The sequence below is a fragment of the Sciurus carolinensis genome, chromosome 3 (genome assembly GCF_902686445.1).
Source record: "Sciurus carolinensis chromosome 3, mSciCar1.2, whole genome shotgun sequence".
Lineage (NCBI taxonomy): Eukaryota > Metazoa > Chordata > Mammalia > Rodentia > Sciuridae > Sciurus > Sciurus carolinensis.
Genome location: NC_062215.1, coordinates 43,963,811 through 43,979,230, shown reverse-complemented (window position 1 = coordinate 43,979,230; position 15,420 = coordinate 43,963,811). Strand labels below are relative to the sequence as shown.

The 15,420-nt window shown below is 50.0% G+C and overlaps 1 protein-coding gene and 1 non-coding gene across 2 annotated transcripts in view; one reads left to right on the top strand and one right to left on the bottom strand.

The window, feature by feature from the left end:
- The first annotated feature begins 580 nt into the window (after positions 1 to 580).
- The window catches only part of Lrrc75a (leucine rich repeat containing 75A), a 39,466-nt gene continuing 24,626 nt past the window's right edge, over positions 581 to 15,420 (top strand). The window contains exon 1 of the mRNA XM_047546430.1: positions 581 to 971. Coding sequence (XP_047402386.1) covers positions 726 to 971 — 246 coding nt within the window. The 5' untranslated portion in view covers positions 581 to 725. The remainder of the gene's footprint in view (positions 972 to 15,420) is intronic.
- On the bottom strand, positions 8,832 to 8,906 carry Trnat-ugu (transfer RNA threonine (anticodon UGU)). Its single transcript has one exon. It is a non-coding gene; the product is annotated as a tRNA-Thr (tRNA).

The window sequence follows — 15,420 nt, the reverse complement described above, 5'->3', positions numbered from 1 at the left end:
ATTCAGTTGGTCTGGAGCGAGGCCTGGGAGACTAGGCTTTTGACTAGGCTCTTTCGGATGATTTGGGTGCTGCTGTTCACAGACGCCCACTCTGAGAAAATCGACTTTGGGGCTGAGAGACAGACCCTTCCCCCAGGCTCCAAACTTTCCCCATCTAGCTGGCGTACCAACCTCCTCCCATTGTCTCCCGTGGGCCTCAACCTCGTCAGAGGTCGTGGAAACCTGCGGGGGACCTGTGCAACTGACTGGCGCCTGTCCGCCGCCTTCCATACGGCGCCACGACCCGGGGAGGCGCCGTGCGGCGACCGACAGGGGGCGCAGTGCCGGAGGCGGAAAATGCAGGGATCTGGTGCCAGGCCACCTCGAGCCCAGAGCCCAGCGGCGGGAAGGAGCGCGAGCTAGTCAGGGAGGAGGCGCGCAGCGGCGCGTAGCCCGGGCGCGGGGGCGGAAGCCGGGGGCGGGGCGGGCCGAGCCGGGCCGGGCCGGGGCGGGGCCGGCGGGCTGGTGGCGAGCGCCCGGAGAGCGCGCCCGAGGAACGAGGAGGGAGGAGCGAGGGGAGCGCGGGCAGCCACCCGCCCCCGCCCCCGCGCCGCCCGCACGCAACAGTTCCCCCAAAGTTGCAGTCCAGGAGGCGGGCGCGCTGGGGCAGTCGAGGGGCGGGCAATCGGCTGGGGACGCGGCCTCGCGGCCCAGCGTGAACAGTCCGGGCGAACGGCGGCGGCGGCATGGGTACCCGGCAGACCAAGGGCAGCCTGGCGGAGAGAGCCAGCCCCGGCGCGGCTCCCGGTCCCCGTCGGGAACGGCCCGACTTCTGGGCGTCGCTGCTGCTGCGCGCCGGGGACAAGGCGGGGCGCGCCGGCGCTGGGCTGCCCCCCTACCACCGGCGCGTCGGCATGGTCCAGGAGCTACTGCGGATGGTGCGCCAGGGACGGCGGGAGGAGGCGGGGACGCTGCTGCAGCACCTGCGCCAGGTGAGTGCCGGGAGGGGGTCGGAGGGCGCGCCGGCCCCGGGAGCGCCCCGCCCCTTCACGGGACGCCCTGAGCGTTGAGGGGCACCGCCCAGGACCCCCCTTGGGCGAGGATGGAGGCTTGCCTGGCGGCAGGTGCCTTGGTGCTTGGGCTGAATCTGGGGCCTCAGGGTAGGGCGGAGGAAAGCTGGCCGAGCGAGGCCCGGAGAAGTGAACCTGTTGGACCAATATCCCCGCTTCTTTCCTCCGCAGGTCTTCAGGAATAGTTAGAGGGAGGGGATGCAGGGATGCGTGCCTGGTCTGATACAGGTCTCTTTTCTTCCTCTCTACCCACTGGACATCACCCTCTGCCAAGGGTCCTCAAAGAATGCACAGTTGTCTGCTGATCTTCACCTACCGCCTACAGAGGAGGAGTCCAAGGGCATGGCCCTGGGGCTGATGAGACACCAGTCCCTAGGTCGTTTACCTACCTGAATTGTGTTTCAAGGAGGACATAGTGTTTCCTCTCCTCTAACTTTGATGGATCCTCAGGAATTAGCCCTTGTTAAAAGTCTGAAGCGTGGAGAGACAGGAGCTAGGTTTGGTGTACTGGCCAGCAGGAACTTCAGGAGGCTGCTGGCACTCTGCCTTCATCCTGGTCCTGCCTCACTGGTTAGGGACAGACTCTGCAGATCTGGCCAGTTCCCTCTGTTTGGGGGCTGCCCTGAGCCTGATGATGTCACCCACCTCTTTGGCTTGTTTTCCTTCTCATTTCCTTTTGAGGAAAGGGGTGGCCTATGCCATGGATTTTGATGTGGGAGAGAGGCGGGAGAAATCAAAACTGCCCTCCGGAATTGCCAAACAGGTTGCCTTGGCCTGATTTCCTGGGGTAGACATGTCCAGGCCCTATGTTCCTGTTAGAGTAACCCCAGTAGAGATGCAAATGGGGGAGGGGGAACCTCAGGTGACCTTTGTGAGGTTTTCCCATTACTGATGAAAGAGGCTATAGGAATGCCTTCTTGGGAGGAAATCTAGTCAGATCCACATCCCTCCTGGATTCCAGAGCACCCTACACACACTTTTGTATCTGGTGCAGTGTTAACCTGGAGTGTGTGTTCCCAAGGCATGCACTGCATACAGGGAGGGAAGCAGCGATTTGGGGACTTTGGGAAAACATGAGGCTTCCACCCTTGCCTCTGTTTTTCTGACAACATCCAGAAAGTTGGCCCAGAGACTATTGGATCCGAAGGTGCCTTCCCTGAATTGAATCATCAAAGAAAGATGACATTCCGTACCACATAACTTTAGCGGCATGTATTTCTCTTTGTCTCCAGAAAATTGGAAACTAACATAGGCTTTTATGGTAACTCTTTCACTTTCAAGAAACAGAATAATGGATTTTCCAGACCATCATATCTCATTTTCACACCAGACAGTAAGAAGGTTTTACTGATCACGTGCTATTCCCCGGGTCCTGGGAGGGGTGATTTGGCAGATCCACAAACCCTTTTTAGGGGTTAAGAGAACAAAGTGAAGTCAACATTCTCAAGCTCCAGTTGGAGGCCCACAGGAGGAGGCTGGACTCAGTCTGCAGATATCTGGGCTCCAGTGTGAATCTCCCTGCAGGGTCCTTGACAGGGAAAACTTCCTCTGCATGTGGGTCTTGTTGATCCATTGTCACCCTCAGTGGCAGAACTGGGAGGGCTGATGGAGGAAGGAGGGGTTAATCAGACTCTCCCCCTCTTTTCGTGGGTTCCCTTGACCTCTGGCTGATGGATGACAGCTGTGGGCCTAGAGGGCTGCTCCACATTGCCTGGAATGTAGGGATCAGGACCCCTCCAGGAAATGGTAATGGGCCCTGGGCAGTGTGGGAGGGGAGCCCAGCAGTGTCCAAATGTCCATGCAAATGGGAGGAGGTCTTCTAGGGCCCCGAGACCCACTGGTGTATTGTCCAGCTGAATTTGTGCTATGCACTGAAGTGACTCTTTCTCCCAAATGGTATTTTCATTTCCAGTTTCTTTCTCTAGTCTGGAGGTAGTGATGTTCAGAAAGGCAATGATCAGTCAGTGAGAGACATAAAAATGCCTAGGGCCTCATGAGGGTTAGACCAAGGAGAACCTGTTCTTAGCACAGTAGGCAAAGATGGGGTTCGCACAGTACAAGGTGCTCAGTCCTTCCAGGATGTTGTCTGGGACCTTCAGGATGAATGTTGAGGAACAAGCCAAGGAGCTGCAGCAGTGGGAACAATGATGATCACCCCATTTGCATAGCATGTTCTCCTTTTTGATAATGTATTTGGTGGCTGAACATGTATGTGTTCAGAGCATGCACAGGGTTGAAAGGATTCTTAATACCTGTGGTTCTCAACCTCTTTTGAGTCCTTGATCTTACTTTTTTTTTTTTTTTTTTTTTCCCCTTGAGACATGGTTTCACTAAGTTGCTGAGGCTGGCCTTGAACTTGTGTGATACTCCTGCCTCAGCCTCCCCAGATACTGAGATTACAGGCAGGTGCCACCATGCCTGAGTGGGTCCTTGATCTTCCTAAGACCCTAGAAAAGCTATACCTACTCTTCCCAAACAAACAGGGGGACTGTGTACCCCCTATACACAGTCCTGCAGGGAATATCAGAGGGTGCACAGAGACCTTAAGCACTGTCTACAGAGCCTATGTTCAGAATCACTGCTCCAGTCTGATAGCTTGGCTCCCCCTGCTTGTGATTTCCTTCAGACTGGGAATATAGAAACAGGGACTTAGAACCATGTATGGAGATTCATGGTGGACTGATGGATCGTGGCTGCTGGTACCATCCCTGAATGCCCCTCTTTTGTGTCTAGGATTTGGAGAGTACTTGCTTGCTTAAAGTCTTTCCAGCTTGCCACTTGCTGGAAAGGTACCAGGAAACCTCTCTCTCAGAGTTCATGGGTGCGGGCAGGATGCCAATTAGTGATCCCCTTCCCTTTAGGGGCAGTGTAATTTGAGAAGAGCTTGGGGCCAGGGATCAAATATAGGTGACTTGCCTTTCCTTCTTAGTCTTCTGTAACCTTGGACCCACAGATAATCTTTCTGAGTTGTGCTTTCTTATTTCCCAAAAAGGGGATCTGGGGTGCTGATCAGATCAAATGCTAAAAAGTATGTGAAATTGTGTCGACACTACCAGTCAAAACATGTTCTGAGCCAGGTGCAATGGTAGCACATAGAATCCCAACTACTTGGGAGTGTGAGCCAGGAAGATTAGAAATTTGCTGCCAACCTAGGCAACTTAGTGAGACCCTGTCTCAAAAAATAAAAAATTTAAAAACAGACTGCAGATGTAGCTCAGTGGTAGAGCACTTGCCTGGCATGTGTGAGGCCATAAGTTCAATCCTCAGCACGCAAAAAATAAGTAAGACATGTTCTCAAAGCAACCATAATACGAAATAGGAGAATCTGCCCTGCTTGGGATATAGCTAAGTTAGGGACAAAGTCATGGTATCCTTTCCTTTCAGGCCTGGCCTGAGGAGTTTCTGGATTCTCTCTACCTGGCCAAGGATCAGAAGTTTGGAAATGGTCTGGAGAAGGTAGTAATGGGGACAAAAGAAACCACTTTGGAGAGAAAGACCATTCCTTTTCTGTTCCCTGCACCCCCTCTCCACAGGCTTTCCCCTTTACCAGATTGCTCTCAAGTCTTGGTCTCAGGTTTGCCATCTTTAAGGAGTTATGGGGAAGAAATGACCTCCTGTCATGGAGAGAGAGTGAGGAGTTAGGTTACTGGAAGATGGGGTGTCATCTCTTCAACCCAGCAGTTTAAGACCCCAAAATTCCACACTGGGAGCACCAGAATAAGAGGTCTTGTTTCTCCTTGGTTACAGGTTGCTCATCTCTACATGTTCACCAGCATCCCTACTATGTTGGTCAGCTTTCTGTTAGTGTGACAAAATATCTGCGATAATTAACCTGTCAGGAGGAAGGTTTACTTTGGCTCATAGTTTCAGAGATTTCGGGCCATAGTTGTGTGGCCCCATTGCCTTTGGACCATAGTGAGGCAGAACATCATGGCAGGGAGCATAAGGCAGAGGAATCTGCCCACCTGGTGTCAGCCTCAAGCAAAGAGATACAGAAAAGGTTCAGAATTGCACTATCCCCTTCAGGGATATGCCCCCAATGATTGGAAGGCCTCCCAATAAGCCCCACCTCTTAAAAGTTGTACCACTTCCCAGTTGTACCATGTAACACTCATCCAAGGCATTGCACCTACTTTTCCATAAAGAGAATGTGATTGGGTTGGTTTACTGTTAGTGTAGCACACCTCTACTGGGCAAAGCTCTTCCTACGTTAGCCTGCTGAGCCTCACCTGGCAGCATGGTTTGGACTGAAATTCCTGATGCTGCCTGCTGTTGAGGATAGCAGAGCTGGTTTCACTCTATGCCTGGGAGCAGGAGCCACATCAGCCAAAGCAAAAAAGAATCACGCGGGACCTACAGTGTTACTTGCACCTCCCAAGAGGAGTTGAATAATGGACAAACACCTGGAGGCCCTCTGGTGACTCCAGGTCTCTCGTACCTGGAGATAGAAAGATGAGCAGGATGACCTTTTTAGGTGACCTTTTTCCTCCTACACCCCAGCTAAAAAAATCTCCATGGGTGAGTTGGTTGGAAGGCCACCATACACTGAACAGGGAAGTCTCCACTATTGGCCTTGCTCTTCTTCCTTCACCTTGGAGTGCATTTCCTTATGTCCACCAAATGTACTTTCCCTTTCCAAGGCTACCTTCTTGCACATGCCAGCCCAGGCTCTCAGATCCAGTTACTGTTTAGGTTCTACCACTCTAGATGTCATTTAATCATCTATATGAAGTTTTTCCCCTGATGACCATTTTATCTGTCAGTCAAGGTCTTGTGCTTCCTGAGGATGTAGACCCATCACCACCATTGTCCATGAAATAATATTGAAAACCTGCAGGCCTGTGATGTTCCTTAGTAAGTTTGAAGATGTGTGTACACACATCTGCCACCACTGCATTATGGTATGTTCTCAGAAAGTGTTCAGATGACTTAGCTATAGCTGTGGATCTGGATGCTGATTTACCTGGGTATTGTTACTATCATGAAATCCTGTGTTTGCTTTCCAAGTAGCTGGATTTCTGGGAGTGATATCCACGGGGCCTGACTGTTCCTGGCAGCCTGCCAGGTGGTGGTGTTCTTGGAGAGAGGAGTGGCATGGTGCCTGGCCTTGGTGGCACTGCAGGATTCCATCTGTCAGGTGCAGTCTGGGGCCTCTGCTGAGGTGGCAGGAGAGGAATGGAGCCTGATGGGAGAACCAGCCTCCACATTCCTGATCTGTTCCTGTGCTGAATCATATGTGCTCCCTCCACAAAGAAATCTTCCTTTTTAAAATTCGCCGCTCTCTGACTGAGCTAAATCCAGACATTTCCAGTGATAAAGACACAGGAGAATTCTGAGGTCAGGGCCTGCTTTGTTGGTTTCCAAGGCTCCTGGGACACCAGCCAGGGATATGATAGTCTCTGTAGTGACCATGCGTGATCACAGGTTCTATGGGTAGGCCAATTATCCTGACTTCAGGACCTGGTAGGGCAGGGGTGGAGGTCTTTTTTCTGAAACAAATGCCATCTCCTCAAAGAGGACCAGAAACTGATTTGCCAATTCTCTTCAGCCTCTGCCTATGGATGTCCAGGGTGGTGCAGCCTTTCTCCCATCTTCTCCAATGTCATTTCATTTCTGTGTGTGCTTTCTTGGGGCAGAGGCCATAGATCAGGTACTTGGCACATGGTCAGTATTCAAGAAATCCTTACAGACTGGATTTTAAATGTCTCGTCAGGTACACATCCCCCTGGCCTCTGTCCCCGGAGTTCTATCTCAGGAGCCAGCTGTGTTCGACTCACACTCCCTAAGTGTTTTCCACCCTGAGCACAAACCAGGGTGGGTGGCTCTCCCACACCTGCAGGTCCGGTGCGCTCCCTACACCCCATGCTCAGGTGCCAGTGACTGTTCCCACATCCCACCACCTTCTGCAGGCAAGAGGCTCCTTGCCAAAGGGTTACCCACCTGACTTGTGTCTCTCTCCAGTTTCCCCATCAGGATGCCCAGGGTATGGAATCAACATTGGAGATCTCTCCCTAAAATGGGGATCATCAGACAGCCATCTGGCTCCATTTCCCCACCAGGAGCACCACTGCAGGTGTCATGAGAAAATACACACACATACACACATACATTTACACACATGCTCCATACCCTGGCTCCTCCTGTCTGTGTTCTTGCCCATTATCTTAGTTTCTTCAGGCTGCTGTAACAAAATATCAGAGACTGGCTTATGAATAACAGAAGTTTATTTCTCACAATCTAGAGTCTGGAAGTCCAAGATCAAGGTGGCATCAGCAGATTTAGTATTTGGCGAGGGCCCGTGTTCTGTTTCATAGACATTGCCTTCTTGAGTGTTCTCACATGGGAAGGAGTAAAGGTCTCTCTGAGGTCTCTTTTATAAAGCCCCTTATCCCATTCTGAAGGATTATGACCTTATCACCTCCAAAGGCCCCATCTCCTAATACCCTCACCTGGCAGGTTAGGACTTCAACGTAAAACTTTAAAGGGGGAAGGGACACAAACACTCAACTCTTCCACTATCCTGTCCTCTTCTGCTAAGAGAAACTGGAGGAGGGATGGGTCCAGTTATCTAAAACAGTGGATTCAATTGCTGTATCCTGGACTCACCACTACTAGAAGAGTATTTAAAATGAGAAGAGACCTTGGCACGCCAAGCAGGGGTGGAGTCCCCTTTTTACAGCGCCTGCTCTCCTCCCTACCACACCCACCCTGGCCCTGAGCAGTGCCCACGTGGCTCTCTGGGAGCATTTCCCAGCATTTTTTTTTTTTTAAACTTTTATTAGCTCAGACTCCTGGCTGCTGCAGCCATATGGAGTTCTGCCGACAGCTGCTGCTCAAAGGGATGTGGCATTTTGATGTTTCTAACTTTATCTTAACCAGGATAGACACAGGAGTCCAGCTGAGAGTGGAGAGTACCCTAGTATGCTTGCCTGCAGAGGCAGTCTCACTGGGCCTGAACCCCATGTGCTATGATTTGAATGTGTCCCCCAAAAGTCCATGTATTGGAAACCTAATCCCCAAATTCATTATTGATGATAGATGGAAGCATAACCTTTGCAATTTAATTAGGATTAAATTAGGTCATCAGGGCAGGGCCTATCATGGGACCAGTGGCTTTATAAGGAAGACCTGAGCTGACACACAATTGCTCTACCTTGCAACGCCCTCTGCCATGTTATATGCAGCATGGGTCCCTCACCAGATGCTGGTACCATGCTCTTAGACTTCCTGGACTCCAGAACTGAGAGCTAAGTAAACTTCTATTCATTATAAATATCCCACCTCAGGCCTTTTGTTATAATGGCAGAAAACAAACTAAAACACTACATTTAGCTCCAGAGCCACCCCTCACCCCTGCTTCATCCTCGGTAACCATCTTTCTGCCTCTGTCTTCCCACTTGTGTGTCTTCTCTTTGTGACTCTGTTTCTCTGTGTGTCTTTCCCTTAACTGGGTGAGAAGCCAACTTTTTAAAAATGTCTCTTGATAGTCTGCCAGAGCTTGATTGGGCTCTCTTTGCACCCCTCCTTGCCCTTGCAAGCAAGAAAATGAGGTCTAGGACCTTGAGAACTGGAAAGAATTAGAGGTGGTGGAATAAGGGACCCCAGCCCATTTCAGTTAGAGTGTTGGCCCAGCACCTTGGGCAGAATGGTGGGCAATGGAAACCCTATTTGTGTGTGACTATCTAGTCCATAAAGTATTTTTTCATGTTCGTTTTGCTTCCTGAATAGTTTCATGAAGTTAGTACAATATTATTTAAAATGCAAAGAGTGATGGGTTTTTTTTGGGGGGGTGCTGGGGATCGAACCCAGGGCCTTGTGCTTACAAGGCAAGCACTCTACCAACTGAGCTATCTCCCCAGCCCCAATAGTGATGGTTTTTAATGTTATAAAAGCAGTGTACAATCACTATAAAAAACAAAATATTGAGGAGCTAAAAAAAAAGAATATGAATTAATTCATTTTTTTCAACAATCAAGTATATTTGCTTCCAGGTACAGTTCTAGGCAACTGGGATTGCAGCAAACAATCCAGTGGGAAAGATTGGGTTCCACAGTAAGAACTGTGTCCCTCCCTCGTGGAGGAAAGGTGGGCACCCAAGAGACCAGGTTGCATTTATGTGTGTTCAAGTGAGAGTCCTGTGGCATGGCTGCCTTCGCTGGGAATCAGAGCCCACGGTTCTAGGCCACAGTGCTCATTTCTAGAAGGGATCAGAGGAGCAGTGATTGTAGGATTAGCTGCCACAGCTCTTGACTAAGGCCACTGATTCAGAGTGGCCAGAGGGGCATACACAGGCACAGGGGCACACAGCACACACTGGCTGCTGTGCAAATCCCCTCTTCCATAGGGCTCAAAAGTGGACACAGTGTTAGACCTGGGAGCTGCCGGGAGCTGAGCCTGCCCTACTTGGCATTTGAGGTTTGCATTACCTGCCCTGCCAGGCACCTTAGCAGGGCCCTGCAGAAAGGACCCCCACCTACCTTTGGGTCCCTCTCTGCCCCTCAAAAAACTCCTCCCTGGTTCCCAGCTGCTGTTTCTGCAGAGCCACCACCCACAGCTTCAGTCTGCCTAGACACTCCTCTCCCACAGAGGAGCACCAGGCAAGGAATGGGACCCCAAGGAGAGCCCCAGAAGTTCTCCTGCCTCAAGCACCGTCCACCTCAGGGAGCCAGCACTTCCACCGCAGGAAGTCAGAAGGTAGTCACCCTACATGCTGGCCCTTAGTTCTGTCCATGCAGTTAGTGCTTCCCAGAGTTCTGGGCTAAGGCTCCAGATGACAAGGAGGGACAGGAATGGGGCAGGATTTCCTCCCATGGTGCTGTGGGCAGGAAGAGGAGTCTGCCTCACACCTAGACAAAACAGACAGGATTCCCACCCTGGACCTATCCAACCTAGTACCTGCTGTAGAGCTGGTCACAGCACACTATTACCCCACCCTCACACTTGCTCACTATTATCTGAGTGAGCAAGAGAGCAGGGAGGTCAAGTCCTACCTGGTACCAGGTACAGGTACAGGGTGCAGTCTGATGGCCCTACAAGGGCTACTTGACCAATTTTGGACATTGTGGTCTCACTGGCTCGCTCTGGCAGTGGTCCTGAGTCCCTGCCAGCAGAGGATAGGTAGAGCTGGGGTTTTAATGTCCTTAGAGGTTCAAGGGGCCTGGATCTGTTCCTCCCTGGAGGAAATGGAGGGAGAGAAAAGGGTTCCCTCGGCTCCTTCTCTAAGCGTAGAACCTGCTACGCTTAGAGCCCACGTGTTCAGTAGAGATGTAGAGAGAAATCATAGCCTTTACAGAGTCACACAGTACTGGCCAGGACCCAGCCTCCTGAGCCACTATCCCATCCTGCGATGCCTGGAGAAGTACTAGAAGCCCAGGGTTGTCCTAGTGAGTAACTCAAGTGTTTTCTGAGCCTCCTTGGGTTGGTGCAAGTAGCTTGGGTTCCCTCCTCAGGGACCTGGTGAAGGAAGGGCTCTGGATCACAGAGGATCCTTCACTGTTGCAGGAGCTGGTGGGAACAGGAGAGGGGAGAGGTGAGGAATATCATGACCCCAAACACATTTTCTAAGTGACACTTTTTTAACCATTTTGGAGTTTGTTTTGTTTGTTTCATTTTGTTTTGTTTTGTGATGCTGGAGATTGAACCCAAGGCCTTATGCATATGAGGTAAACATTCTACCAACTTAGCTATTTCCCCAGCCCACTCATTTTCGTTTTTCATGGTACTGGGGATGGAACCCAAGGCTTCTCACATCTAGGCAAGCACTCTGGCCACTGAACTACACCCCAACCCCAATAGTGTCTTTTTTGTTGTTGTTTTATTTTTAACATAAGACATTGAGACAGTGGAAGCTGAGACGATGAACTAACACTGGAGAAAACAGAATTTCACAAGCTCTTGGCCTCCACATTAAAGCTTGGCTCCTCAGCTCCTGACAACCCCAGAAGATACAGAGGTCATTCACTGAGTGGGTACAGGTCACCCAAAGTTGTGCATCAACTTGGTGTCCTTCAGTGCCCTTCATACAGGGAAGCCTCTAACCCATATGATGTGTTTGTAAGAAGCAGAAGCCTCTCTTTGGGTGTATTCTCACCCAGATGCCCTTGTGCAGTGCACTCCCTGCACAGCTCTTCTGGCCAACCTAGGTGAGAGTATGCAGAAACTCAAGAGTCATCATTATCAGCTGAGGCTGATCAGAAGCCTTACTCTCTCTCAGAGGAATGGTGAAATGCCAGCCAGAATTTGACTTAATGACACAGCTTGATGCTCGTCTTCTTCTTCCTGAATTAGGGAGCTGAAGCAATTGGGCATCTTCTTCTAGAAGGTCCCAGCTCCCACTCCCACCTCTCTAAAGGGCATCAGACAGAATTTAGGACACCTAAGTGGGTCTAAAGTCAGGCCCAGGGGACCAGAGCATAAACAGGAACCTCATGATGTCCTTCCTTGAGGCTTCTAGGGGTCCAGAAATCCAACCCCACCTGGCTTCCCACACTGTTTACATTCCCACCTTGAACAGTTCTGGAGGAATAAGGTCTGGCTACGCCCCACCTGAGTAAATGATCTCCATCTCTTCAGACTCATTAGCTCCAGCTGATGTTGTTTTTCCTGGGATGTACCAGGTCTTCTGAACCTTTCATTATTCTCAGCTGCGGACTCAGGTGTTCCATGTCCTTCTGGAGTTTTGAGGCTTTGGAGTAAAGCAGTGTTAGGCAGCATCCTCACCGGTGGGGTTTCCATACAGCTGTAGGCCCTAGAGACCATTGGGAACTCAGAGGTGGAGTGGGTTTTGGATATGGCAACTCAGACACAATAGAGTCTGAGTTACCTCTTTCAAGAATTCCCCGCTCGGGCTGCAAATTAGTGCAGCCACTCTGGAAAGCAGTGTGGAGATTCCTTAGAAAACTTGGAATGGACCCACCATTCGACCCAGCTATCCCACTCCTTGGCCTATACCCAAAGGACTTAAAATCAGCATACTACAGGGATACAGCCACATCAATGTTCATAGCTGCTCAATTCATAATAGCCAGATTGTGGAACCAACCTAGATGTCCTTCAGTTGATGAATGGATAAAGAAACTGTGGTATATATATATACATGGAATATTACTCAGCTATAAAGAATAATAAAATTATGGCATTTGCAGGCAAATGGATGAAATTGGAGAATATCATGCTAAGTGAGATAGGCCAATCTCAAAAAACCAATGATCTCGCTGATAAGCGGATGATGACACATAATGGGGGGTGGGAGGGGGGCAAGATTGGAGGAAGGAGGGACTCTATAGAGGGAAAAGAGGGGTGGTGGGGAGGAAAAAATAACAGAATGAATCAAACACCATTACCCTATGTAAATGTATGATTACACAAATGGTATGCTGTTATTCCGTGTACAAACAGAAACAACATGTATCCCATTTGTTTACAATAAAAATAAATTAAAATGAAAAAAAATAATAATAATTCCCCACTCTCCAGAGTTGACTTGCTGCTTAAAAATTGTCCCCATCAGGCAGGATGAGAATAATAGAAATGGTTTTGGTGTAGGACATCTCAGAAAGGATGGTTCATGAATGAGGACCTGGAAGAGAGTAGTCTCAGGGCAGTGGGAGGGATGGAGGGCAGGGGCAGGCCTGGAAAGTAGGGAACTGAGTTATAGAATTGTTCTAGGTGTTTCCTTCTTTGTGGTGTGCATGCTAGACAAGTGTTCTACCACTGAGATACACCCCCAGGCCCTACAAGTTATTCTAGAAAACTGGCAAGAGACCCAAAGGAAAACCAGAGGAGACAGGGCAGACCTCTGGGAGTAGAGAGCCAGTGTGGAACACTGACATGTTCTACCTGGGCTATGCTTGTGGGGGAAGATGTCCACATGGGAATGCTATGGAAGGATCCAGGGATGCTGTTGGAAAGCACTGAGACTTTGCTAGACCTGTGGTTCTGGCCCGTTCACCTTTCCCCCTGCCAGTATCCCTGGGAGATCTGGACACACTCAATGTTCTCCCAGAAACCAAGCAAAGACCCTCCCTTCCCCAGGGACACCACGCCATTCCCTCCATCACAACCTTAAAGATTCATAGGTTTCTGCTTATAGATGCTGCTGCTGGCCCCTGGCCCCTCCATCTACAGAGAGAATCAGACTCTGAGGAGCAGGGCTTCAACCAGGAAGATTCTGTCTGGCTAAGGGGTCCAGTCAGCCCCTTAGGATTCCACCAACTCCTGCTCCTGAGATTCCAGAAAGTGTATCCATGACTCCTTTCCTAGGTCAGCCCCTGCCTTCCACTATCCAGAGTGACAGGCATCTCTTGATGATAGGCTATGGTATTCCCTGGGCACAGGCTGGGTCTCACCCTTAGATCCCGGAGGAAGGCTGCCCCCTCCTCCCTGCCCGGAGATGGAGCTAGCTGGATTTGGGCTGGTTTCCTCATCCAGTATGACTCATCTTTACCAGCCCAGAGGGAAGGCAGTGAGAGGTCTGAATCCAGATTCTTAGAGGTTTCATCTTGGCCTTGACCTTATGTCTGATCTAGAAATTTAAAGGGTCTTTACTTCACTCATTGTAGTGATTAATTTTATATGTTAACTTGGCCAGACTGTGGTACCCAGTTTTTGGCCAAACACAAGATGTTGTTGTGAAGGCATTTTTTAGATGTGATGAAAATGTAAATCAATAGACTTGGAGTTTTAAAAAAGCAGATCACCTTCCATAATATGGTGGGCCTTGTCCAATCAGTTGAAGGCCCTAAAAGAAAGAAAGAGGGTCCCCCAAGGACAAAGGAATTCTGTCTCCCAGGGTCCTTTAGCTACAAGACTGCAGTGTCAACTCTTCCCTAGGACTTCAGCCTGCAGACCTGCTTTTGCAGATTTCAGACTTGTCAGCCCCCACAACCATGTGACTCAATTCCTTAAAATAAATCAATTTCTCTTCCTCTCTTTCTCTGCCCTTCCCCCACTCACACACACATACATACATCTATTGGTTTTATTTCTTTGGAGAACCATAATACACTTAACTCTCAAGGGTAGGTGGTGGGTAAGGTGTAATTAGAAACTTCTAGAAATTCTGGGGTCTTCCCATCCCACTTCCTCACTGTGGGAGGCAACCCTCCAGGCCTCAGTTTCTCTCTCTGAGAAATGGGCTCTTCTCTCCTGCTTGGAAAGCAGCTTATTGGGGAGTCAGAAGAATCCTCTAAAATACTTTGCCATCACCTAATTATCTGATTGGACAGAATTCACCAAGGAGAGGGACAAATGGACTTAAATGTATTCTCCAGAAGGTGTAAACAACGGATTTGATTATTTCCCAAGCAGATTAGGAGGGCGCTGCATGACAAAGTGCTGAGAATTCATGGAATGTAGGAGCTTGTGGACCTCAGGGACCATATGGCCTCAGCCTTTCTGTAGAATCCCAATAGCACCAGAGGCTCTGGGAAAGCAAGGGAGGGACTTGGAAAATGAGTCTGGGAAATGCTGCAAATGCCACCACCCTCAGAGAGTCCGAAGGCACAGGAGGGCTGGGGGTGTAGCTCAGTGGTAAAGTGTGTGCTTAGCATACATGAGGCCCTAGCACCAAACCCCCCCCCAAAACACACAGGAGCCGAAATGTCTAACAGGAAAAAGAAAGTGGTTATTTGTTGAATTGTGTTAATACCAGCTGGTCCAAGTCTCTGCTCTCTCCTGCTTTCTGCCACTGTTGGGACAGATGAGCCTTAGCAACCCCTTCATTTGCAGGTGGGGAAACTGCGATATACAGGGGGGATTGGCTCAGGTCCATGCAGTAACTTAGGGACTAACCCAGGAATGGGCCCAGATCTCCTATCCCAGCCCTGAGCCATGCCTGGGGTGTGGGAAGCTATAACCATGGGAGAGTAAATCAAATTCTCCATTGCAGCCCCATAGATTTTTCTAAAGAGAAAGCATCTTTTGTATTTATTTGTTGCTATTGCTGTTTCTGGGATTTTAATTGAATTACACTTGGCAATGACCAGGCATCTGTTTCCAGAGGCCTGTTTCATACAGAGGGTGTCATTTTTAAAGACTTCAAAGTTAAAACACAAACAACACACAGTAATGAAGCCCCTCGCTGAGCAAAGCTGCCAAATGTTACCACCCAGCCTACTGCATCCCATGGCCAAGGCAGACCCTGCAAAAATACTTGTCACCATTCAGGAGGACCATCCTGCCAGGACACCAGGCTGCAAAAGCCTGCAAGGACCATGTGACCTTGGAGGAACAGGAGCCTTGTGAGCTGCCCGTAGGAGGAGAGCAACCCTGAAGGGGGACTAGAGAACCCCACTCCCTGCCCTCACTCCTCAACCAGGCTGGGCAAGTCAGGCAGGGGGAGTAGGTGGCCTCCACCAGCAGTTTCTTTGCT